This window comes from Hippocampus zosterae, chromosome 15 (assembly GCF_025434085.1).
Source record: "Hippocampus zosterae strain Florida chromosome 15, ASM2543408v3, whole genome shotgun sequence".
Classification (NCBI taxonomy): domain Eukaryota; kingdom Metazoa; phylum Chordata; class Actinopteri; order Syngnathiformes; family Syngnathidae; genus Hippocampus; species Hippocampus zosterae.
In genome coordinates this window covers 8624740-8650225 of record NC_067465.1, presented here as the reverse complement: position 1 = coordinate 8650225, position 25486 = coordinate 8624740, and the positions used below count along the sequence as shown (strand labels likewise).

At 44.7% G+C, this 25486-nt stretch overlaps 1 protein-coding gene and 2 long non-coding RNA genes across 5 annotated transcripts in view; 1 reads left to right on the top strand and 2 right to left on the bottom strand.

Annotated features, from left to right (window-relative positions):
• Positions 1-25486, bottom strand: part of LOC127616431 (uncharacterized) — a 109978-nt gene that overhangs the window by 17151 nt on the left and 67341 nt on the right. The gene's annotated exons all lie outside the window — the stretch shown is intronic.
• LOC127616432 (uncharacterized) overlaps positions 1135-25486 on the bottom strand; it is a 37183-nt gene continuing 12831 nt past the window's right edge. The window contains exons 2-3 of the long non-coding RNA XR_007967115.1: positions 15527-15651; positions 1135-1727 (exon numbers count right to left, since the gene is read on the bottom strand). This is a non-coding gene — a long non-coding RNA (uncharacterized LOC127616432). The remainder of the gene's footprint in view (positions 1728-15526; positions 15652-25486) is intronic.
• LOC127616405 (small conductance calcium-activated potassium channel protein 2-like) overlaps positions 17290-25486 on the top strand; it is a 51784-nt gene continuing 43587 nt past the window's right edge. Inside the window, exon 1 of one of the 3 annotated variants that reach the window (XM_052087971.1) lies at positions 17290-18786. In XM_052087971.1, coding sequence (XP_051943931.1) covers positions 17635-18786 — 1152 coding nt within the window. In that variant the 5' untranslated portion in view covers positions 17290-17634. The remainder of the gene's footprint in view (positions 18787-25486) is intronic. The other 2 variants (XM_052087970.1, XM_052087972.1) reach the window with 2 other exon arrangements.

The window sequence follows — 25486 nt, the reverse complement described above, 5'->3', positions numbered from 1 at the left end:
TTGCTCCACCATCACGGCGCAATAAGGTAATATCAAATTCAATTTATGTGCAATAAAGACCCTCGGCGCGAGTACTCTACGCGCCACGTATGTTCACCCCGAAGGAACACGTGAAATTGCATTACGGGCCATTTGAAGAGTCATCAACGCAGCTCACCTCGACGGCAGTGAAACAATTTGACCTGCGGCTTGATCACATGTTGCTGCGGCCCTTGAAGGCAGACCATCTCCGACTGTTTTTTTTTTGGGGGGGGGGGCAGAAGAGAGGCCACGCAAGCGAATGACTTTTAAAGCAGCCTGCGTACGTCATCCAATCACCTCCCACAAACTCTTCCGAAATGGGCCCCAGCATCTATTTTTCCTGGGTCGCCAAGTAAAATGCTACAAGCTGTTTGACTGACAGTCACATTTGTCGGTTGGTGGCAAATGAATGAGTTTCTCGTTTACGCAATTGACCAGAGGACAGTGAGTCGAGGCACATGACTTGATTCAAGGCAAAAATAATCTGTACTAAGAAAGCGACAATGAGTACCAAAATTACCGTCGGCCATTTCGAAGGGGCATGTTGAAGAGGCATCCTGCCGTCACTGATGGCCATAAAGTGGACAAATTATTTTTCTAGGGCACCAAAATCATCCGTCTGCCCCCCGAGCATTCGCTGTGCTTTGCACGCCGCCGCTTGAGAAAGGCCTAGGTTGGAAAGACACCATCCGCCACTTTGGGACCTTCTCTGCCCCTTCGTTCTTTCCTTCTTTCACTAGACGCCAACGCCGCCCGTCATCACGATTGTAATCGGTTGGGATTTGTCATTACGCTGAATTTTTTAATCATGACATGGTTTGACTTGAATTTTATTGCCTTCAAAATCTGCATAAAGCTAGGGTGCAAAAGGATCAATTGGGGGCGGGGGGGAAACTGTCGCCTTTATTCAGTGTACATAATGAGAGAGGAAACTCCTAACGAGCAGATGGAACATTGTTTGGCAAAGAGAGTCACAGTGCTCAGCAATGTCAGCTCACGGCGAGATCACTCTGGGCTCGCATCTGGTGAGGCTTTTGTGTCCGCGTGTTGTAAACCCCCCCCCCCCCCCCCACCATCCACCCCCCTCATCAGGCTCAAGCTACTTGCCCCCGTTAGCATTACACATAACAACTGAATGAGTGTTGGCAAACAACTCAACTTCTCCCTGAGGAACTGGAAAACATGAATTTCCCTTTTGTGGTCCTAAATGACGGCTCTTAACAAATTACAAAGCCACTGTCGACCACTACTGGAGTCCAAAAACAAACAAACAAAAAATCAGATTGAAGCACTTCTTAAAAGCAAGACTATACAGTGGAGCGTTGAGAGCCGACAGTTTTTTTGCTCCAAAAGGCCGAAAACCTTTTTCTTTTTTATTAATGCAATAGGTAATGTCAAGTAGCATCAGCAGATCAGACAGGCTGGCAGAGGTAAGTTTCAGATAAGCAAGGAAAAGTCTTTCGTGAGACAAGGTCGGGTAGCAACAGCAGATTACGCAGCCCGTCTATGTGTGTTCCAAGGGCTCAAAGGAACAAGAGCAACATTGACCACAATGTGGTGACTTACGTTGCCTGGGGGTTGGGGGGGGGGGGGGGTGTGTTTCTGCGACCCTTCATCCACGACGGACTGGCAAACTGCAGTGGGCAGCGCAGGCATTTGTCGTGGAGCTTCACGCAGGTGCCTCTGATTGACCGCCACCAACCAGCCTGGGGGAGGGAGCGATCAATTAAGTCCCGACTGCCAGATCGTCACATGGACAGCAATCCCCTCCCGCATCACACATTTGCACTGAACTTGAGCCAAGCCTTGAATGGAATCGGCGGCCATCTGTTTGGGAAGATCCTTTGATATGCAAATAAGGTGACGACAGATCTTTCTCCTCTTTAAAATGGAGGTCTGTCTTTTGAGTGCCACGATATGATTGTAAATGATGTGAACGTCTGTGCTAAATCTCATCTCAAAGACAATATACAACGGTGTGGCCTGATCCGTTATTTGCAAAGGGCAATTTTTTTTTGGCCCCCGCAGATACACTTTGAGTGCCAGAATACTGTTTACAAAAGAAATTACATCACAACTAAACCTGTACTGATTGCCGATGGAGGAAAATAGAAAAGTATGCGCAACACATGTAGACCAACAATACAGCACTTCTCACTGGCATCAATTCTTTATCCTCTGCCAAAAACAACTGATATTACTGCGGCTTACTGAGGTGTTTAGAGAGTCTTCATCTATCCTTGTATGTCTGTAATATAATCAAGGAAACCAAAGTTGACTTTCTTTCGTTGTGACGCTTCAACTTGAATTCAATTGTGATCCAGAGTCCATTTTTTCTTGGAAATTTATGTTGTGCGTATCTACCAATTTTTCTCTGTGTCGTTAAAAAATGAATAAATACAGACTTAAATTCAGTTTTTCCAAGTTGAGGTTGATCAAAGAAATGGTACAAACAAATCAAGGTTCAACCCCAGTGTTCAAAATAAATAATACAGCGATTGCGAAGTCTCTTCCGCCCGCCTTCTACTCTTTCAGCTCCGCTTATTCATTGCTCCTCGCAGGAGCTTCGGTGAGTGTCTAAAAAAAGGACAGACTTGACATAATGGGAACATTGTTACAACAACCTCATCTAAGTCTTTTTTTTTTTTTTGGACAAGCTGCAATGAGGAATTAGCGCCTTCATAATTTAAAAGTTTGACAAACACATCGGAAACAATCTCTCGCTTGTTTACTAAACAGAATTCGTGATATAAAGGGTGTCGTTTGTATTACAAAGGCTCATACATTGGGCAGAGCTGAGCAAGAAGCTCTTCAATTTGTCATTGGACGCATTTAGGCTTGACTTATTCCGTATTCATTTATCTATCCCGGCACAAGCGTGGATTATGTTCCCGAGCTAACGAATGCAAATAAGCTCGGAAATCCTCCTCTAACATTTTTTTTTGGAATTACAGTCCACCGCGTGCGATGATGAAAGTGAAGTGGTTTAAAATTCAATTGTGGCTTTATGGAGACAGGTGGAGAGGAGGATGGTTCTTTAAGAGCAAGAAGAATTGGCAGAGAAGGTTCCTATCGAAGCTCCGGTAATAGTCGGTTGTTCCCCTGTTTGCATGTTACTGCTCCTTGTCTTTTGAGGCCATGGTTCTCAAGTGCTGTCACCCTGCCACCAGCATTTTCCAATTGTTGCAAAGCTGGACTGACTTGTATAGAAGTTAAGAACGACAGAGAACGGCCTTTGTCTGAAAACAGCCTCTGAAAACACTTTTCAGACCATTCAGACCATTTTCAAACAAGTTTGATGTACCGCCAAGAGCATGTCGTTTGTTCTGGTGTCTACTCGCCAGAGGCTGAGCTGCACTGTGTTTGTATACGGACTTGTGGCTACCGCACCGGGCAGCTTTCCTGTCGCTTACCTTGTATAGTCCATGGTCTTCCTTCCTTCCTTTTTTTTTTTTTTTTTTTTTTTAATAAACTATCTGCCTGCGACCCACCCAAAACGGCTTTACGATCCGCCAATTGAGAACCACTGCGTGAATGTAAGATTTGTTTGAAGGTTTGAAAATACAGTAACATCCACGCCTTTTTGTTTGTACATGAAATGTTAGCATTAAGCTATCAGACTTTTATTTGATTACATTTTCCTGATTATATTTTTTAATGTATCCGTTTTACAGGAAATTTCGATTGGGAGTGAAAAATAACAGCTAGGAGCAAGCATGCTAGGTGTCTTTTCTGGAGGATTGGGAAAGTGAAAGCTCGAGTAAGTGTGTTAACTGTGTTTAAAACACGTGAGAGGGGGAAATAAAATTTTTAAAAATGTCCTATTTTATTCGGTGGATATTCTGGATATTCACCTTTTGTGAAATCCATGACAATTCCACAGTTTCCCGCTTCATTACCGGAGGGGAGTTTTTTTTTTTTTCACGACCTCGATTTGGTCTCAGTGAGGCAGCACTTGACTTGCTGAGTGTGCAGCCTCGCTTGCCTCGGTGGGGGGAGGCCTCCTCCATGGAGGTAATATCCACGCCCATCCAATATTCATCAGCTACTGGGAGATTCGTGACGACAAGTCCATTTGATAGGCCAACAATGTGCTGAGGTGGTCGGAGTGGTACGCACACGTAGGTGTGCCGGGCCACACTAACAAGGCTTCCCGGGGACACACATGGAATGACATGTGTGCGCAGACTGTGGGGGGGTTCAACGCCATATGTATATCAATAGCTACAGGTTAATATCTGCTTCAAAAAAGACCCAGCAGTGAATTGTGCAACCAGAGTAAACGAGAGGCATGTGTTGTATGACGTGATGTAACGCTCATGCCCCGTGTGCGTGGGGGAATCACGGCCAAAATGGAGGGCTTTCTTCTCTGCCTGGAGTACCTTTTAGCTTTTATATCAATGACAACAAATTATGAACATAGCAGCCTTTCTTTCCGACGCGGATGATGATTCATCCATGTGTCAAACTGCCACAGGGTAGTGGCAACTGCAGCCGAGGAGAACTTAATGTCAGATGTTTTAAAATTGTTAAATTTAAAAAAAAAATGGCTTAAGTATCGGAAGCCGGTATCGGCCTGCTCTGGAGTATTAGGTCAGTATCGGCCTGCTAGCGCTACCAGGTATCGGTACGTGGCCATCACTAAAAATACTACAAATAATATTACAAAGATTAGAAATGTTAAACAGGTATGGATTGGTGGGGTGGGGGGGTTCAATGCAGAAAAAAAAGTCAGAATTCCAATCTGAAAATCTGTTATCAAGTGCATGCCGAATGTAAAATGTCCTCAGAGCGGGCAACCCCATTTCTAATCATCCACGACTGCATCTCATTCCCTTGCCTTACAAACAACAAAATTAGGAGTTGTTGGCGACAAATCCGACTTCAGCTCCAAAAAATTGGGCTTTGCGTACCTATTGTCCACCCAAGATGAAACTGACGACTTCCTATTTATTTCCGTTGTGTGACTCGATCCGTGGCAAAAAGTCATGTTTGAAACCGCGGAACACGGACACATTTCCACAATACGCCCGCTAGCACATACACACACAAACACGCGCGAAACGCACGGACGGCGAATCTCGCTCTCCTCTCGGCTTTCTTCTCTTTCACTCTGGCATCCATCACTGTCTGCAGCAATGGGCTGCGAAACAAATTTCTATCACTATATATTACAAGTTAAGAACGGGAGCAGACAATGTGTTTTATATATGCAGTATATATATATATATATATATATATATATATATATATATATATATATATATATATATATATATATATATATATACACACATATATATATATTCGATTTTTATGTCGTGTCTATGGGCTCGTCCATCATTGTGCTGCCGGGCACCCTTGTGCGGCGCGACCGATGAGATGTTATCTTGCCTCCGCCATCAATCACCACACGCTTGCCCTGCGCCCGACATGCCAGAGAGGACATGTGACGTCCCTCCATAACACCCTCTTGCTACGCCGACCTCTCTCGTGCTTCTGTAATGGTGACACCATAACGCACAGAGTCGTCCGTCATTTCACTGACGCGTTCAATGCGCAGGATTGAGTTGTAGTGTTACGCAGGCGCCCTCTAGAGGTGTGTTAAAGTATCACCTAATTTCATGTTAAATCTGTGGAAGTTATTGTGAGCACGGATGGTTGTTCGTCTAAGTGTGCCCTGCGATTGGATGACAACCGGTTCAGGGTGTCCCCCCACCCCCCGCCTACTTCCCAAAGACAGCTGGGAGAGCACAGCCTGCTGCACCATAAAATATTTTTCTTTCTCCTCAAGTCTGTGTAATGACTCGTCTTTGCCCTACACACTTCACAAAGAAAGTTGCTAACCAATCGGGGAACATAGGAGGAGGGAGAATGGGTGGAAGGTGCACAACTACTTAATTAGGCCAGATCCCTGTTCACCAGCACCATCGCCTCCCTCACTATTCCCTCCAGATCCCATCCACTTAATGTTCTGTGAAATCATATTCCACTCCCTAGAGGGGTGGATGTGTAGGGGGGGGGGGTGGTAGCAAGAAGAAATCAGAACAATAAAATGACACATTTGAAAGCGAGGCAGCACCAGGGGGAAAAATAGACCGTTAGTGACACATGGGGGGATGCTGTGGACTGATGACGGCAAGCAACTGCCTGGCCCATTACCAACAAACATCCGGCTCATGAAGTCATGTCCAACAAAAAAGAGAGCCGTTCCGTTTGAAACCGTGCTGTAAAAACGGCGACTTTGTCTGGATCAGGAATCAGACAACTGCTTATCATCAAACCAGTACATTTTATTTAATTTTTTGTAAATGCTTCGACCCTTTCAGGGACAGTGGTTGCTACAGTGGACAGCTTATCATGTTATCAGGTTACAGGGTGCATGAAAGGGTTAAAATGTTGTGAAGGTTAAAGCTGCTCGGTCTTGCCTGAAAAATTTTTTGGTTGTCACTGTTTTTCATGACGTGTGATTTTAAATTCCATTTTTTGGGTCGAAAACATGTACAATAATATTCAGTGGCACTTAACGACCATTTTTAGTCATTTGTAACCATTTGGTGAGGTGATTAAAGAGACTAAGCAAATGTGGAATGAAAAAAAAAAAAAAAAGCAAAAATCAGCTCAGAAGCGAACAGACAGACAGACAGACACACTCAGGGTCGGAAAGTGGCTCACTAGACCTGGAGCCTGTCAACATCTCGAGGGCTCTTTGGCTGGAAGGAGAAGCTAAACTTAATCTCCCCTGGCCGACGGGGCCCTCGAGAGCAAAGAGAGTGGCACCAAGGAGGAGTAGAAGAGCGGATGAGGAGGAGAGTTGGCATTTTCCAAAGAGGGAGAGAGAGAGAAAGAGAAAGAGATAGCATCTGGATTTTTTCATTAGGACACAAGGCAGCGTTATCAGCCACGACATCAGAATTTAGCCCATCCACCACGCTACGCTCCCTTCTATCACGACTCCGCAATCATTTCTAATGCACTCTGTCTCCCTGCGCGCCCTCTACCTAGCGACCCCCCCCCCCTCCCCGCAAACCCCCGCTCCACCGTCTCCCACTCAATCAAACAACACTGTGTCCTTCCCCGCATCAGACTCCTCCTTTGTTTGCATTTTTTATCTTTTGCACTCCAAGCCTTTCTCTTTATTCCCCTGCTTATAGCTCCCTATTTTGGAGGAGAAACTAATTAACTAGTGTGTTTCTAGCAACCTTTTGGCAATGTATCCCCCCCCCCACCCCCCCTTTACCTCGTATAGGTCGAACGCTTCCATTGTGAAAACGTGATCATTCTTTCTTTGAGGAAGAAAGAGATAATTATGGGCATGAGACAGAACCTCAGCAGGCATGCGATACGGTAACCACCCACCCATCCATTTTCCGATCCGCTTTATCCTCACAAGGGTCGCAGGGTGTGCTGGAGCCTATCCCAGCTGTCTTCGGGCAGTACGCGGGGGACACTCTGAACCGGTTGCCAGCCAATCGCAGGGCACACAGAGACAAACAACCATCCGCGCTCACATGCACACCGAGGGACATTTTTAAGTGTTCAATCAGCCTGCCAAGCATGTTTTTGGAATGTGGAAGGAAACCGGAGTACCCGGAGAAAACCCACGCAGGCACGGGGAGAACATGCAAACTCTACACAGGAAGTCCGGACCTGGAATCGAACCCGGTACCTCTGCACTGTCTAAGTCAGTGGTGTTTTTTTTTTGTTCCACAAAATTGGCCTTCGAACAGGGGTGTGTAGCCTTTTTATATCCACCGAATGTTTTCACAATAATGAAAGTGTCAAGAATACGAAATGACATTTTTTTTTCCATGATAGTGGTTATGAATGAATATAATATGCTACAGTCCTGAAAAAGGAAAGACTTGCCAATCGGAGGGCATTTCTGATTCCCCCCCATATCCCTGTGCTTGTTACACCTGGGCCTCCCCCCGCCGTGTGACCTGCGGGTGACGGGGAAACCTGCCATCCGTGCACCTGGAAACCCTTGACGCCAACCCGGCAGCGGCAGCTAAAAATAGCCGGCTGGTGATAAATAATAAAAACCGCTCCCTGCAAGCCAAGCATCCCTCCACTTACCTCCCCATTTCAAATTTACAGCTTCATTTTGGGCTTTCACTGCCTATCGAAGAGGGTGTTTGTCAATGGAAAGGCAGTCCTCTTAAAACAAACAAAGGAAAAAAAGAAAAGAGATGATTAAAACTCCCTTTTACAGCTTTCGTCTGATGAGATGAATTTGTAAGAATTTTTTTTTCTCTGTCAGGGATGCTTGGTTGATGCTCATGACAGTTTTCTACTTACACAGAGTAGAGAACGCCATAGGCAGGCTTATGAATAGCATTTATGTGGCATTGCTTTGAATAGTGGAAATTTGAACACAAACAGTGCAGCAACACACAAAGACAGGCAACAGAACCACACTGAGTCGCATTCTTTATCTTCTGCGAAAAACTAATACGACAGCAACTTACAGGCTCACGTACAGTTGTCGCAAAACCCTTCATTTGTTGGTGTTTGCATGACTGTGTTATACTGCCCCCTTTGGCCAAATGACAAACATCAGTTATGAATGAATCATGACGCACAAACTGTTGAATTCTTAACATCATATCAAGTTATTTGTTTTTACAAAGCAAAATATGATGCAGAATGAGGGCGATTTTCCTTATTAAAATCACATGACATCAATATTGATTGATTGAAAAGGACGTACAGAACAAATCGGACGACGCATCGATTCCCATCCTTGCTTTGCATTCTCATTATTCTCGCGGCAGAGCATTCGTCTCAATATGAAATTAAGGCTTGGCGGAAAGAAAGCGGGACCGTTTCGCCAAGCCTTTCAGTCTTTCTTGTCTGGTCACGATTCAAAGCTTTCACCGTCGGGCACGTGGGTGTGCACGTGTGTGACCATGTGTGTGTGCGTGCACTGCAGATGAAGTCGGCATGGGAACCCCCCCTTCCTTTTTCTCCCTCCATCTCGTCTTCCTCATTTCCACCCCGCGGCCGCTCCTCTCCTCCTCATTGTCTATTTTGCTTCCCCACCCACGCACGCATGGCTCACCACAAGTCTAAAAATAGCATCAGGGATCCCCGCATCCATTCAGAAAGAGCAGGAGGGGAGGGGATGGGGACGTCAGCAGGCACAAGGTCATAAGCCCCCTAAACCTCACCCTTGCTCGCTTCCCTACAATTTAGTCGCTGTTTTTCTTGATTTGTCACAGCTTTTGTGCTCTCGGGAAGAGAGAGACATACACACACACACACACACACACACACACACACATACCATTGCAGATTTCATGTCATGGTCCTCAACTAATAAAAGTCTGAATATCATAATTTCAGCTCAGCGCACAAAAAAAAAAAAAGATATCAAGCAGCATTTGATCGGCAAGATGTGTCTGACTGTGTACGGGGAGTCACTCTCGATTGCAACCTAAAGACTGGGAAACACTGCGCACGGATTCCCAAACATTCCGCACGCCACCAGATCAACAGGAGCCCGCGTTCATATCGGAGACTATTGATTTTTCTTTTTTCCCCAGTCATTTGCGAAGAGAGAGCGATAGAGAGAGAGACTGTACAACACCCACCTCAGAGAAGGTACGTCCTTTTCCCTTTTCTTCTATTTCTGCAGCTAACATTGATTTTGATTTTGATTTTTTGAACCGACCACATTTGCATTTAGAAGCTCACCAGCACCACTTTTGGATTCATTTGAAATCCGATGAACTCATTTTATATTCAGCACTAGAGCTGTGTCAAAAAATACTGTCTTTATAAATCCATTTTGATCAACATCCTCATTAAAATACATATCACCAAATTACGGTTGTAGTTTTCAGGGGTACAAAACGTAGCATCATACCGAGAGGTGTGCGTGTGCTGAAATTGAAGGCAGGGTGGAAGGAAGATTTTTAGAAACGGCTCTCAGGGTGACGAAGAAACAAACGGATGATGGCACGTTGAGCACAAGAGAGTGTACGTATTGTTCTTGCCCCCGAGATACAGTGTACGCGCTCCCCCCCAGTATGAAATATACAATATGTTTATAATTGTGATTGGTTGCAGGGGCGCAGAGCCGCATCGCATCATCCTGGGAGATGAATGTGTGTGTGGTGAAATTTGGGGATGGAAACAAGTCTGGAAAGCTATGCATGTATTCAAAATGCTTCATATTAAGCTTCGGGCCCATGTGCTTTCTTTGTCTTTGGAATTAAGAAAATCTAGCTCACTGGCAGAATTGTGTCTTACTAAACTTTTTTTGGGGGGTTACTGGTGCCGACTTGCATGGAATTTATGTGCAGAGGCAGGTTAAACCCGGTGTTGGTAATTTGGCAGAAACATAAAAATGAACTATTCATTTTTATTCAAATGAGTTGACTTGCTTAGTTTAGGTCTGCATTTTATATGGTTAATATTATTATCGTCAACACCATTACGATCTTTATTATTGTTATTGCGTGATTTTGATGTATTTTAAAGAGTTGCTAATTACACTGGCAAACGTACTTGTTTGCAAAACAAGGCTCCGCTGTTTGTTACTTGGCTGTGCTTAATCAAGATGAGGGAGTGGGAGGGGTCAGTCGGTCAATTCCTTTGTGCCGACGGCTCTGATGATGAGACGCGGACCGAGTCTTTGAACCTTTGCATTCGTGATGAGCGTGCTCCTCGCTTTATCTCTCATCAGCATATTTTTAAAAATTAGACAAGTTCAGTCTCCCCGCCCTGGTCTCATCCGCTCACATCGGTTCCTCGTTTACCGGTCGGTCACTTTTTGCCAGCGATGCATTCCGAGCAGATGTGAACAGATGAAATGTTAGCTGAATAACTCCATTCAATTCTTTATTTTTAATACTAAAATGCAGAGATGGGCACGTTCGTCCTCGTCCTTTTAAAGCGCTTTTGCACAAAAATAGTTACTGCGATAAAATAAAATAATAATTAAAATGTGACTTTCAGATATCCGAGCGATCAGCATGGTGGCGGGTACCGAGAGACACATACAACACATGCAGCTTTTTTAATCGGCGGTATTGAGCGCTGGTGAAATGGGTGTCCGTAGGCACTTTGTTACGTTCTCGGACTCTATTAGGTGGCAGTGTTGCTATAAAAATATTGTTGAGATGAAATAGCCTGTTCAGAAAGTAGAGTGTTTGGCTCCACTCTGGCTTTATTAACATACTTAACCCGGAAAGGGACGGACAAAAACCCACTTCTGTCCTTGCTTAATCCGTGTGTGTGTGTAAAATGTCTGCAGCGACTCTTCTTTTAAAGAATACGAACAAGCAACTTCCACCGGAATTACGGACCGAGAAGGCTACCGTAGTCATGGCAAATCACATGAATCCACTCGGATTGTACCTTGTGCGGAGTGCGGTTGACTGATATTTCGTCTTCCTTGTCCTCATGTGCTCAGATCGCGACTCCACTCACATTAATTTCCGAAGGCAGCTGTTCACTTTTTTGGCGCATTCACAATAACTGAGCGGCACATTTGATCAACTTTTCAAGTTTCCAAAAGGCCTGAGTGAAACAGTGCGCTCCCAGATACATTTTCTAACACACCACGAAGAGGCAACGGGGATTTTGTTCATGGTCTTGGTTTTTATAAAACACACACACACACACACAGCTCAACACACTTGGGAGGCTGTACAAATTGGCCTATTTGGTGATTTGGTAATGTTATGACATAACAAGTGAAAGGAGCTTGACGGTCTAGCGCTTGTGGCAAAACAAGCAGTGTTTGCTGCACTCACTTTTATGCAAGCAGCTGCTCGCATCACCACACCCAGACACAAGAGGTACTAACCGCAAGACTGGTGAGATAACGTCTCAGATGGTGCCGGATAAATTGACCATAAATAGAGACGCGAGTGAAAAGCACTCTTGGTGTAAATCAGCAAAGAGGCTAAACGTGGCGTCTTTACAATATTATGACCACTTGCACAATGGAATGAGATCTAATGCAAGAGTTGGATTAAAAAATAATAATAATTGTCCTGAAAGTTGCACAGCTTCATTGTCGTACCACGTTATGATGTAACATCTGGTGATGATGTTTGTGTATATGCGTTGCTTCTCCGTGAAATTTAAAGAGACTACGTTTAGTTTCTTCTCGTCTCTATTGAACAAAACTGTGCTTTTTTGAGGTCTTTTTTTCTTTTTTGCAAATGGAAGGAAATTTGACAGCTTTTGAATGGTCGGTGTTAATATTTTGGCTACTACTATGTGGCTCGGATAATCAATCATGATGAAAGCAGTGAGGCCGATATAATATTTCAGGAAATGAAAAGGGTCATGTTGAAATGTCTGCGTTGTAATAAATTGGGATTTTTCATGAGCTAGCTTTTATTTCATTCAGGTTTTTGCTTTTTCTTTTATAATGCAGTATGTTTAAATGAGTTTTTATAATTGCCTTGTTCGTTTATTAGTAGTTATTAATTTTTATTTTTTGAACATGTTTCCGTTTTTAAGAGCGTTTTAGATTTTTGAAATGATATACAGTATATTGAATTGTTGAGCTCAATTAAAATAAAAAAAATAGGCCACTAAGTCGTGTGTAATTAAGTAAACTACAGATTGTCAAAGGACTGTTTTATCTTCCGTCTTCTTGACTGATGTACGGCAAAACTCAAATCAATAAATTTGAAATGAAGACATAACTCCTCACATACGATGTTAACTGACAGAGGCAAAAACAAAAGCCCGTTTCATGATAATTGTAGTTCGTTTAAGTTTAAGTTTGGTGTGTACGTTGACTAATTGCCTCCGTATTCTTCCTCTGTCACGTTGTCGGCTTTTTCCATCTTCTGATTGGTTCGTCAGAGCAAAACGCTTTCAGCCAATGTTGCCTCGCAATGCATGTCCGTCATCATTTGCACACATGAATACAATTATTAATCGACAAATCTGGTGGCTGTCTGATTTAAATCTTTTCCTGTTTTTGTCGCCTTACGAAACAAATAAATGGTGATTCTGAACAGCTCTGGGTGACGCATGTGGCACAGTGTATTGTCATTTTGCCTTTCTGTATCACATCTATAATTGCCCCCCCCCCACACACACACTGAAACTCTCAATACCTGCCGCTTCCTGGACGATGGCGAAGCTATGCTTCATCATTTGAGTGGCCAGAGCAAATCAAACTAATGATCTCCACTGTCAGAGATAAATTCCAGCATTGGAGCCAGAGCCCTGCCTCCCCGACTATTGCGGCCGGCAGTCCCCATCTCCCAGATGCACCTTCTCTAAGCCTGCCCTTGGTATCATTTCACACCGGCTGCATCCAGCGCCGTAACGCAGCAGCCCGGTTTGAGTCACGACTTGTCTCCTATCGCTCCGATCGCAGGTTGTTCATCACGTTGGACGATCTGCGTTTACGCCAGCGTAGCGTCTCTCTCTCTCTCTCGGCCAGAGTATATCACTTTGTTGCACAACGGTCGAAAAACATTGAACGGAGGACTGCCGCCGCTGCTGCAGAACCCCCCCCCCCCCCGATGCCTAATCCTTGGGCATGACGTGAGTTTGCCAAATACACTGTGGCATGCTCAGAATTGACAAAAACACAAGATGGCTGTCTTTAAAGGCATGACAAGAAATAAAAAAAGACAAGAAACAGAAGGTCACACTTTGCGATTTTAGTAGGTTTTGTAGGTAGGTATTTTTAATCGCTGATAATTCTGACAATCACTTTTACGCCACTTCCAATCCTTGGTAAAATGCATACTTTTACCCTACAAATGTCAATTGTGGAGAACCAAAGAAAAGAATACGGTATTTATGCCTGTCCAGAGCAAAGCATTACATTTTAATTGATCATAATCGGGTGAAGTCAAAACGGCACAGTTTTATTGGCCACCGTGACCTTGTTTAGGCATACGGCTAACGTGATAGCCTAGCTTAACTTTGCTTTTTAGCCAACACACAGGTTGTTAATTAACCTTCTGAAGTAAACTAAAGAGTTTTGTTTTTTTTCCAGGTTCAATTAGTTGTACTTTACGCCAAAGGTCGCTTTCAGGTCGAGTGAAATTTGCTAACGAGCATTAGCAAAGACACGTTAGCTTGTGCGATACCGATGAGATGGTGCATTTGGTACATTAAAATTGAATGTATTTTAGAGGGTAACGCAATATGTAGCTCACAAAAGCTTTTTCATGCCATTCTAAATGCGACAATGTTAATTGTCATCCCGACCATAAAAGGATTTAAAAAAAGAATAAATATTTCTGCTCATCTTTGCCGACACTGAGACCCTCAGGGCACTTGGATGACTGCAGCAGGACATTATATTACTTACATTACCGTGCGCACTCGGGTGGGATAAAACTCATCTAAAGCAAACAAATGTTGAACTGCGGTTCACTCCTGGAGGGACACGGACGTTTATCTGGATGATATTATGACACTTTGACGATCTGGTGGTTGGAGAGAATATCATAAAAGAGACACCGCTACCAGTTTCATATCTCCAAACGGTGTCAACGAGTTTGGGCAAGACACCAAGCTCTGAGATGTAACACCAGTTAAATCACCCATTAGGTAAAATGAGGGATGGTGTTTAAAGAACATCTGGCAAACACATTGCACAAATTACTGTAAGGTGGCCCAAAGCATAAAAAGGCAACTAGAGCGTTTATTGCGTGGTATACACTCAAGCCCCACCTGTTGTAGGTAAAATTCCAAATCCTGTTTTTTTTTTTGGGGGGGGGGGTGAAATCTTTCTTTGCTTGTTGTCCTCCACACTTTAAACGCATTCAAACTTACCACGACACACTTTTCTAATTATTCCCTCTGTTATCACTCTCTTGCTTGCAAAGTTCTGGAAATATGATCCAAAGCATGCTCCTTTCGAGCTGTTTATTTTTCATAACCAGTTGAAATTTACGGAAAACGTGACGTGTAAAACAAACAAACAAACAAAAAAAAAAATAAGAATTCAACATTGCATATTTGAAATGACCAAAATGTTTCATCAACAAAATTTAATTTTGTCTAGCAATAGTCTGCTATAGATGTAACGGGTCACAATCGTTCTCTCCGCTCTGTGGGACCGACACTATTACTGAGGTTGAGTTGGGGACCATCTCTGCCTCTTCTTCTTCAGTATCTAAATTTGGAGCACTGCAGATTTGTATTTTTGTGTACTCCTTCCCAAAACCCCACCCCCCAAATATTATCATTCCAAATGCATTTCAAAACAAAACGCCACTACACAAATATCATGAGGAATAAAGATGCTAATAACAGGGAGCTTTCTTATCTCCATGATGTTGTGCTATGATAAGAAGAAAATCCCTCCGAACTCTGCATAATTATTTCTGCTTTACCTCCCAATTTATAATACTGTACTCTGCCTCTCTTTTCTAGCAAACGCTTCAGATCTGTGCTTTGCAAATCACGCCCTCTCTTTTCAGAGATCTGTGCAACCTGCGTGCACACTTTTGGTGTCTTTCTCTCTTTATGCGCATGCAAACACAACCCTCCGCCCCATACTAACTTGTACATGTCACTGGTCCGTCCTGGTAGGTTCAGTTCAGTTCATGATGGGTTTCTCATCTACTTTGACCACGTTGGCCTCCCTCATCTTTCCTCATTGACTATTTTGATGTCACATTGCTCTTCCTGCAAAAAACAAACACATTTTATGAGTTGTTGTTTCTTCTTGTTTTTTTTTTTTTTTAACGACGCATTTAAAGTCACAGTGGCTAAGAAACTAATACACTGAAAGCAGGCAATCGAATTTAGGGTAGTGAGGAGAAAAAAAAAGTGGAATAAGCAGGACAGAGGAGATGCGGGCTTTGGCTAGTCAGTGAAAGAGTGTTTATTTGAGTGTCCAAGAGTTGTAAAGTTAGATTTAATTATTCATGCGGAAACAGTAACATTGCTGCCCAAACTAACAAATGAAACTCCATCTTGCCAAGAAACTCACACAGGGTCACGGCAGCCAATTACTTAATGAAAATGATCAGGTTTCCAATGCGTCCCTGGCTCGCGGCTCCGGATCCTCGCAGCCATAAAACAGAGTGGACCTCCGCGTTAAGGCTAAGTGGACCTCCGTTTCAGTCTCTGGAGCCCTCGCTGGCCCATATGGCGTAGCTTTAGGAAATTACTCATGCCAGTGTGTGATATATGATGTGACCGTGTCGTTACAGTCATTTCTGCAAGCATCGATGGTAAAAACACGGAAAGAATAATATATAAAGGGTGCTATAAAATGCTCGTGTTTTGCCCGCCGTGGACAGATTGATAGTGATCAGTGAAATTATTCATTATAGAGAAAAAACAATTGAGCAGTATTTCGATATCCGGCTGAACGTGAGCGCATCATTACGATCTTTGTCCTCACGAGTACAATCCTTTTTAAGTTTGTGCTGCTAAAATAGTGAAATTAGCTTCCGTCGTTTCCCCAAAGACCCCGTCCTCCGTGCGCAGTGGGTAAAAAAAATTGACAAAGTGAATTTGGGGGCGGCCCGGTAGTCCAGTGGTTAGCACGTCGGCTTCACAGTGCAGAGGTACCGGGTTCGATTCCAGCTCCGGCCTCCCTGTGTGGAGTTTGCATGTTCTCCCCGGGCCTGCATGGGTTTTCTCCGGGTGCTCCGGTTTCCTCCCACATTCCAAAAAGGTGCATGGCAGGCTGATTGAACACTCTAAATTGTCCCTAGGTGTGAGTGTGAGTGCAAATGGTTGTTCGTCTCTGTGTGCCCTGCGATTGGTTGGCAACCGATTCAGGGTGTCCCCCGCCTACTGCCCGAAGACGGCTGGGATAGGCTCCAGCACCCCCCGCGACCCTAGTGAGGATCAAGCGGCTCGGAAGATGAATGAATGAATGAATGAATGAATGAATTTGTTGTTGCTCAGGGCACAAAAGTGCATTTGGCCAACAATCAAGTCACATATGCCGTACAGTCTCTGTTTGTGGGTCTTTAGGGAAACGGTCAAAGCTAATTTTGCTCTTATCATGACTTCATCAGGTGCAAAGAAGCACACAGCAATGCTAATTTGAGCCACACACCCTTTTATGAAACATGAAAGCATCCCTCAAATTATATTTATTAATTTTTCTGGTCGTTTTTCTGTCTGTTCATTTGGAACAGGAAGTGACTTTTTGGTCAATGTACTATTAATGTATTTAAATATCTGGCTAATGTGCTATATACTGTAAATAATGCTGCCCGCATGGCCTTAAGTGAACCAACAAGCGATATAAAAAGGCTTTATCGAGAGTTGTTTGGGTGTTAATATTCGACAGGCCTGTGGCGACGTGGCCGTAAAAGTGATTTCTGACAAGGCAGGGTGCTTATGGCAACATGGACAAAGTGGATCTTGAGCTGATCGCCCCATCCCAACACCTTCCTTCATCTTGAGATCCTGGTTCCAGCAAATGCGATTGCTCCGCTGCAACCTGTGCGCAGCAAGGGGACACGGACCCATCGTCTCCCAGTCGAAGGCGGTGTTTTGGCACAAGTGTGACGTTTTAAGGCAGGTCCCGGCCAGAGCTACCAATGAGACAAGTCGCTCCTATTCCGCCGCGCCGGTCGCAATGAACGGGCGTCGGAGCAGCGCACGGCAACGGAGCAACCGGAGCGAGACTCGGCCATCAAGGGGATGCGGCATCGGTACGCGGGAGCTGACTATCAGCACCAGATCCCCCAACAAAAGCGAGCCAGCAGCAGCAGCAGCAGCAAGCCGAGCGGGGAGCGGGACGCGCCTGTTTTCAGCCTGCCGCCCCCGCCCTCTTCCTCCCACCACCGAGACCGCGCTTCGACTACCGACGCTCACCGCCGGAGCCTCCAGGAGCTCCCGTGCGTGAGCCAGCCCGCACCAAGAGCGCCGCACGGCGGGGACGCGCCACCTCCGGCGGGGTCCCGCGACAGCGCCCGCCGAGAGCGGGGAGGCACGGGGGGGCCGGCCACTTTGCAGCAGGATCCCTGGGCCCCGGCCCCGGTTTTTCCGAGCTGCCACTGCAGTTATTCCACGCAGGAGGCGAACCATTCACAAAAGCAGCACCATCGCGTCGCACCACCGCAGCCCTCCCCACCTTTCCCCCCGCCTATACCGCCACCACCGACTACCACCTCCTCCTCCTCCTCCTCACTGCTGTTTTCCCGGGAATCCAAACGTGGGGATCGTCTGGGAAGGAGTGCCAATAATTACCAACAGGCGAGCATCGTGGAACGCTGCAGGGGAGGAGGAGGAGCAGGAGGGCAACGAGACCACAGGCAGTTGCAGTTGCAGCCGCAGCAGCAGCAGCAGCACTCTCATACAAGACTCCCACCGAGGGACTCCTCCCCTGAAGGAATCCGTGCAAACTCACAGAAAAGGTGCACTGACAGAAGAGCATTCGAGTCTCAGACGCAGGAGCAACAGATCCCACAATTAAGAGCGCGGCAGCAGCTACTGGTGGGCAGCAGCTTGCCTGTCAACCACTGCGCCAGTGGCTCTGGTGAGCTATGTAGGACTCACCAGGTTCCACTGCTGCAACAACAGCAGCAGCAGCAACAGCGGCAGCACAGCACACCGGGGCAGCACTGTGAAGCCCGAGACCACAATAAGTGCGCCAGGACCCCCGCGCCAGGCGACCCGCACGGCGCAACGCTCCCGGCGGCACGGCAGGCAGACGCGGCCAAGTCGAGCGCAACTGGCGGTAGCAGCCGCAGCAACAGCAGCAGAGAGAGCCCCAACTACGGCTCCAGCTATCACCTGTGGCCCGAGAGCCCGCATAAAGGAGAGGAGAGGATACGCATCGAGCTCCACAAGGTAAACCGCACACGTATGTGTCATGCAATAGTCAATGACATGCACAAATTTTCTACTCGTGGCCACGCCTGGCAAATTATTTGCAGCTTTTTTCCCCCCTATATGCGTGCTCTGTGAAGCTATAATACGACCACATGTTGCCAAGGAAGGGGGGGGGGGGGGGGAGAAGACGTCATATGTCTTATCTATAATCTAACGGTCTCCTCACATTTATGTTTCAATTGGCCCCAGACGCGTGCGCGCGCACACACACACCTGTTCTGTGTTGCGGTGTTGTTTTGCTATACGACACAACACAGCCCACTGAAATATTGAAATGAGGCTGCCATGGCAGGTGATTCCGCAAACAAAAGCGGCTGTTGTTCCCCGGGCCCAGACAGGGAAGCATTTTCATTTTGGGGCTTCTTGGTCAGTGTCAGCTTTAATGTGGCCGCGGCCGGCTGAAACTGCACCTGTCACTGCATGGCGAGGCCTCCACATTCCTCGCAACTCACTTCGCAGAGTGCGTACAGCTTGTGTTGCGCTTGCAAGGTGCAGCGTGAAGCACTGCGAGAAGAAAGAGTACGGTAGAGGCCGTTTCTGTACATATTCAGCCTCCCTGCGAGGGGTTATTCCACAACTGGAGGACAATTTGCACAGAGCATTCATTTTATACAATTTTTTGTTCAGTTTTCTGTCACGGCAGGCTCTTTCTCCGCCACCAGAGGCAGTGTAATGTAGTCGTGCACACACACAAATGAAGAGTTTCACAAATACTGTAAGCGACTCAGGAAGCTACAATCATAGTTGTCGTGTAACACAGAGGATAAAGAATATATGCCTGTGAGCGCCGATGTATTGTCTGAATAAAAGGTTGCATTGCATGCGTTAAGACGGCCACAAAGGCGCTATTCATTAACGCGTGTATGGCATTTCCTCTTATGGGTTAGCATTAGGCTAGTGGAATGCGATGTTCTTAAATACACAAAGTGAAATTGTTTTAGTTTCATGTGTAGTTGAGCAGTAAACTTGGAGTTGCAATCAACAACATGAAGAATTGTTCACCATGTGCTAAACAGATGCTTGTTGTAAAGTGAGTTGAGCTATCTCAAATCTTGGCTCACGATTTACAGCAAAAAATAAAAATAAAATGCTAGCACATCAAAATACTTGAAAGTTAGATTATACTTATCTCAAGGCACCACTATACGACTGTAATTGCAGTTGATTGAAAGTAACAGGGTTAAAAATCTATGTTATATCAGAGCTTTTTCCCCGATAGCACACGTTAGCATGAGGGCCGGCTAACAAAAACAAACTTGTCTACATGTTAAAAACAAAAAAAAAACAAACCATTATGTGCTTTTTCTTAAAACATGTAACAGCTTTAGTGTGAGTAACACACTAAAAAGAGGACTTATTCGTGGTCAGGGTGCTCAATAGCTTGTTGATATTTGAAATAATATTTGGGAATCATTTTTACAACTGCCACAAGTTCTATCAGGACAAATGTAATATACACAACATGTGTATGTTTTTGTCTTTTGTGCAGGATTTTTGCCTTTTCCAAAACCTGTATGTGTGTGAGGTATATATATATTTTTGCAGGGAGTCTAGGTATGCTAATGTTCAGTATGATGGAAGACATTAAACATAAAAGAGAGGATGAAGCCCAGAGGGCTTATTTGTAACGAAACATTTTTAAACGCACGGCAATGAATATATCAAGAAGGCCGCTACATTGCTTGCTCGAGAGATTCTAAATAACAACATGAATATAGACATCCGGAGTAAATTATGTCAGACAGGGCTCATAAAGTAACTCTTGCAGGGCATTCAATCACAGGTCGAGGCAAAGTGGGATAGTCGTGCCGCCAAGACCTTTGTTATTGGACACTTTGGATAAACTGGAAAGTATTCTGTTGAGATCGGAGGCTTGATCTCAACAAACCTCTTGAAGAAAAAGACAAAAAAAAAGCAACATTATTTCTAAGAAAACGTCACTCCGGTCTCCAATTTAATGCAACAGTTATCAAAGTTAAATACAACTGAACTGTACATGGCAAATGTACTGTACTGGATTCAAGTCTGCAGTATGCACTCAAGAGAAAAAGTCGCATCGGATTGCTTCACTGGTTGCCAAATATAAGCATTACATTTATGAAAAAAGCGCATTATAAAGATTGAGTTTTACCATTACAACATTCATCCATCCATTTTCCGATCCGCTTTTTCCTCACTGGTTGCCAGCCAATCGCAGGGCACACAGAGATGAACATTCATACTTAAATATGATAAGTAGATTGTATGAAAAAAATATTTATCTTCAGTGAAGTCTAGAAAGACTATCTTTTACCCTTCATGCACCAATAATGATATCAAAAGCAAGTACCGGTAGTCTATTTATGTTAAGTGAAATCCAGAAAAGACTCATCCTTTTTCTTGAACTAAAAATAATTATGCTTTGTTAAAAAGGTTGTGTATTTTTAATAAAAACAAATTTATTCTTAAATATCATTCTTAAAAATGCACTTCTAAATCAGTGGAAGAAAACGGATTGCATTTTTATGTTAAGCGGGGTTGTCGATATCTGCTGACCATAACTCTTAACGTAACTTGGAATATAACTCACCTACTTTTAAAAATCACAATATCAGTAAAGGAACGCAATCACTTTTAAAGTAATCAGTAAAGAAACAAAGTTTCTTTTTTCAAGGTTAATCTGACAACATCGCCCGAGCCAACCGCTGTTGTGAATTCGCACTATGAAATAACATTGAATGAAATGATAACTGGCGGCGAGCACATCTGCCTCACTATTTCCAGATTCGGGATTCAAATCTTCGCTGTGAGCTTCCGGCGGAGAGTTGTCGGGTTCTCGCTGCTCTGATTTGACCTCACATTCCCCAAAACGCACGTTTGGGTCGCTGAAGACTCCGAATTGTCCATAGATGCATAGATGAGAATGTGAGTTGAATAGTTTTTTTATTTTTGTCGTCTGTGTGCCCCGGGTTTGCCCAGCATCCAGTTCAGGGCGAAACCACCGTCTATTGGCCAAGATCAGCTGGGATAAACTCCAACTGACCGGCGACTATAATGAGACCAAATCCAGAAGAAAATGAATGGACGGATATAATAACACTTTAGATCTGAGAAAAGTCTAACAATAGCACGGTTTGTCCCAAATTGGTTTTGACATATTTCCATTTTTATCGAAGGGCTGATGAAACAATTATCTCCCAACTTAAACACTTATTATAGTGGTTACATGAATTGCGCTTTAACATCCATCGGTATAGTTTAGCGCATGAGAACATTCCTAAGATGTCTGCTGGGATGATGATAATGGTTCATTCCCCTTTTGAGCAAAACTGCCGTCCCTCAGCGTTTGTTCAAGGTGCCGGCGAGGTCAAATTTTTACATGACAAGAGAGTTGAGACCAGAACAGAAGGCAGCATCCAAATAAATGCACCGGGCTCCTTTTTAAGATTCCGCAGCTGGCGCCAGTAACAAAAGGTGGGACATCAAGCCACCTTCAACAACTCTTCTGAACTTGGCTCAGATGTGGAGACTCAGCAGAACCCTGTCACGACCGAAGTGAAAGTAGCCTTTCTTATTAGTTGTCATCATTCTGTTTGACTTGTGTCCTATTATTACCTCCTCTGGGGAGGCTCAGTTGTGACGATTGTTTTTTCTTTTTTGCTCCCAACCTCAACTGGACCAAGGCACATCAAATAGGACTTTACAATAATATGTTCAATGAACCCCCGCTACTCTAAAGTCTTCTGATTGATATTGGGTCGGTGGAATATGAATGAGCTGTTTTTATATACCTCACGGGGCGGCCATTTTGCTCCTCACTGTCATCTGAAAATGACATCACAGTGCCGAAGGGCCCAGCTTGCCACCATCACATGACCAAACCCAGAAAACAGGTCAGCCTCACTCTTATGTCTTTCTCCGTGTGAAATTGCCCAACAACTGCAGAACCTCCCAATGGAAACCTCCCATTACGAGCTCCGCCTCAGTATCGAAACCCTCTCCGATCAGCCAAGCGTTGCGATACCACTTTGCTTATGCACTCAAAGATATTTGGGGGGATCGTGGTTCCATCTTAGCGATCTCCCCAGCCCCTGTTTGAAATCCCATAAGCAAAACACTTGTGACAGAACAAGCCCGATAAAGTGTATACGATTACAGTATCCCGCAGCACACCCTGAAACCTAATAGCGAGCCCACTGAACCGGTTGGGGGTAGCGCGATATTGTGTCCTGCCTCAATAACATTGCGCTTTGAAAGATGCATTACTGCGTCCATTGTGATCGGCTGTGTAAGTACTCTAATGCCTGCCACTTACTGCTATGGTGATATACCCCGCAGGGATATTGTCGTTTACCAATACTGGTGGAGGATTTGTTCATATCTTCGAAAGGCTTATTTTCAACAATGGACATAAGTCTTGCTTTCAAGAGGAAAATCGTCATCGACCGCCGTACTCATGTTTTTGGATCTGTGGAATTGTTATCCGCGAAAGTTAAAAACACCAAAAATGAACGTGCAAGAATTGTTATTCACCGTTTTTTGCTCCCATATGCCTTGAGATACGAGTTTCACCTTTCCATGCGGGGGTCCTGTAACGTGATAATATGATAGGAGGACCACTGTGGGTTAATTTTGTCCGAGGGAAATTTTATCCCGTATCTGAAAACATTTGTATCTCAAACCACCGTTGCCATGAATGGAAATAGAAATGCCATTAATCCATTCCGGCCGCGCACAATATTGTACTTGATAATAACATAGAGTTTTTATCAAGTACAAAACATAGTTTTTGTCAAAATGTGTCATTTGAATGGCCATTGTGCTTTCTGGTTGGGTGCACCTTGGCTATCTGGGCGCAGTAGAAAAACGGATAGATAATCCCCACGGTGCATATGGCCACATCGGAATTTGAAGACTAAATAAATACAATTCCTGCAGAAGTTAAACGAAACTAGTCGCAGAAAAATAAAAATCCTGAATCAGCACCTTAAACTGGATCCGCACCAAAGTGTGATGAGTGCGTCTCCACCAAGTCGCACGCAAGTAAGTGAATGAGTATTCGTGTAAGCCCGCAAACAAACAAAACATTCTGGAATGTCTCCAAAATGTAATGGATTGTTCTTTGGGTGATTGTTTAGCAGTCCACTAATGTTAATCAAAATCATTTCCCCCCCCCCCCCATGTACTACGACTTACACAAGCCTAAAAGTACACGGTACCAAAAACAGAGGCAACAAAGATCCACGCATCGAATGAAGTGGCTCATCGCTGTTTTTTTGGAGGGAAAACAACTTTTGAAAGTGCCACGGTTTCGTTTTTTACAGAACCACAAATGACATGTTGCGATTGTCATGGAAAAAACAACGACGATTGTTATTAAATATCTTTACAAAGTCCTCGGATGAGGCAATGAGTTTGTCATTTTACATACATATGAATGAAGTTGTCGGGAAATGTAATATGTCGCAAGATATTTTGCTCCAATAAGATAGTTGCGGGCCCGGTAGTCCAGTGGTTAGCACGTCGGCTTCACAGTGCAGAGGTACCGGGTTCGATTCCAGCTCCGGCCTCCCTGTGTGGAGTTTGCATGTTCTCCCCGGGCCTGTGTGGGTTTTCTCCGGGTGCTCCGGTTTCCTCCCACATTCCAAAAATATGCATGGCAGGCTGATTGAACACTCTAAATTGTCCCAAGGTGTGAGTGTGAGTGCGAATGGTTGTTCGTTTCTGTGTGCCCTGCGATTGGCTGGCAACCGATTCAGGGTGTCCCCCGCCTACTGCCCGGAGACGGCTGGGATGGGCTCCAGCACCCCCCGCGACCCTAGTGAGGATCAAGCGGTTAGGAAGATGAATGAATGAATGAAGATAGTTGCGTACGTACTGTATCTCGATATATTCTAAAGTGGAACGATTCAACGACACAGCAGTTCTGTTCCCATCCAGAAAACCTCGCTGGTTATCTGTAAAACGTAATGTGTTTGTCTTGGCTTTGACCTAAAACCTGATGTGGGCACATACCACTGTTGCCTGAAAAACACCTAGGCCAACCTCACATCGATGAGAACTTTATCGTCGCTGTTGTTACAGGGCCTTCCTTTTGTTTTTTTTTTAACTTCCATTAGGCGACCGCGTTTCCACCGGCCCTTTGCATTCGTGCCTGCAAGGACAGCCAACACCTTGAAAGTAAACACACGGCGCCGAACAATTAAATGTCATGCGAGGGGTAGATCCCAGTTCACATCCTCCGTATGTGACGAGGCCCGCTCGAGATAACTGATAACAATTGAATGAAAAGAGGGAGCCGCGCCGTGTGTGTGGCTCTCGAGTTTTTCGGCGGCAGCTGGCACCACACACGCACACGTATACACGCGCTCACACAGTAAGTATGAACGTGAAGCTCTTTTAATAATTGATGGGTGCTTTTTTTTTTAAAGTTATATATTTATTTTATTTGATGCCTGTATTTAAGTGCTACGCCGGGCTCCTGCTCTGAAATAGATGTGTTACCATGTGTGTTGCTATGGCGAGAGCAGCCGAGTGTTGTGCGGCAGGCGCTCTCTTGGGACTAGAAAGTCTGGTCAAGCGTTTGTGTTTTGGGTTCACAAGTCATTTCTCGCACATGCTTGCACACGTGTACGCGGTCGACTCACCCACACGTAAAAAGAACGACGTGACGGCCGGT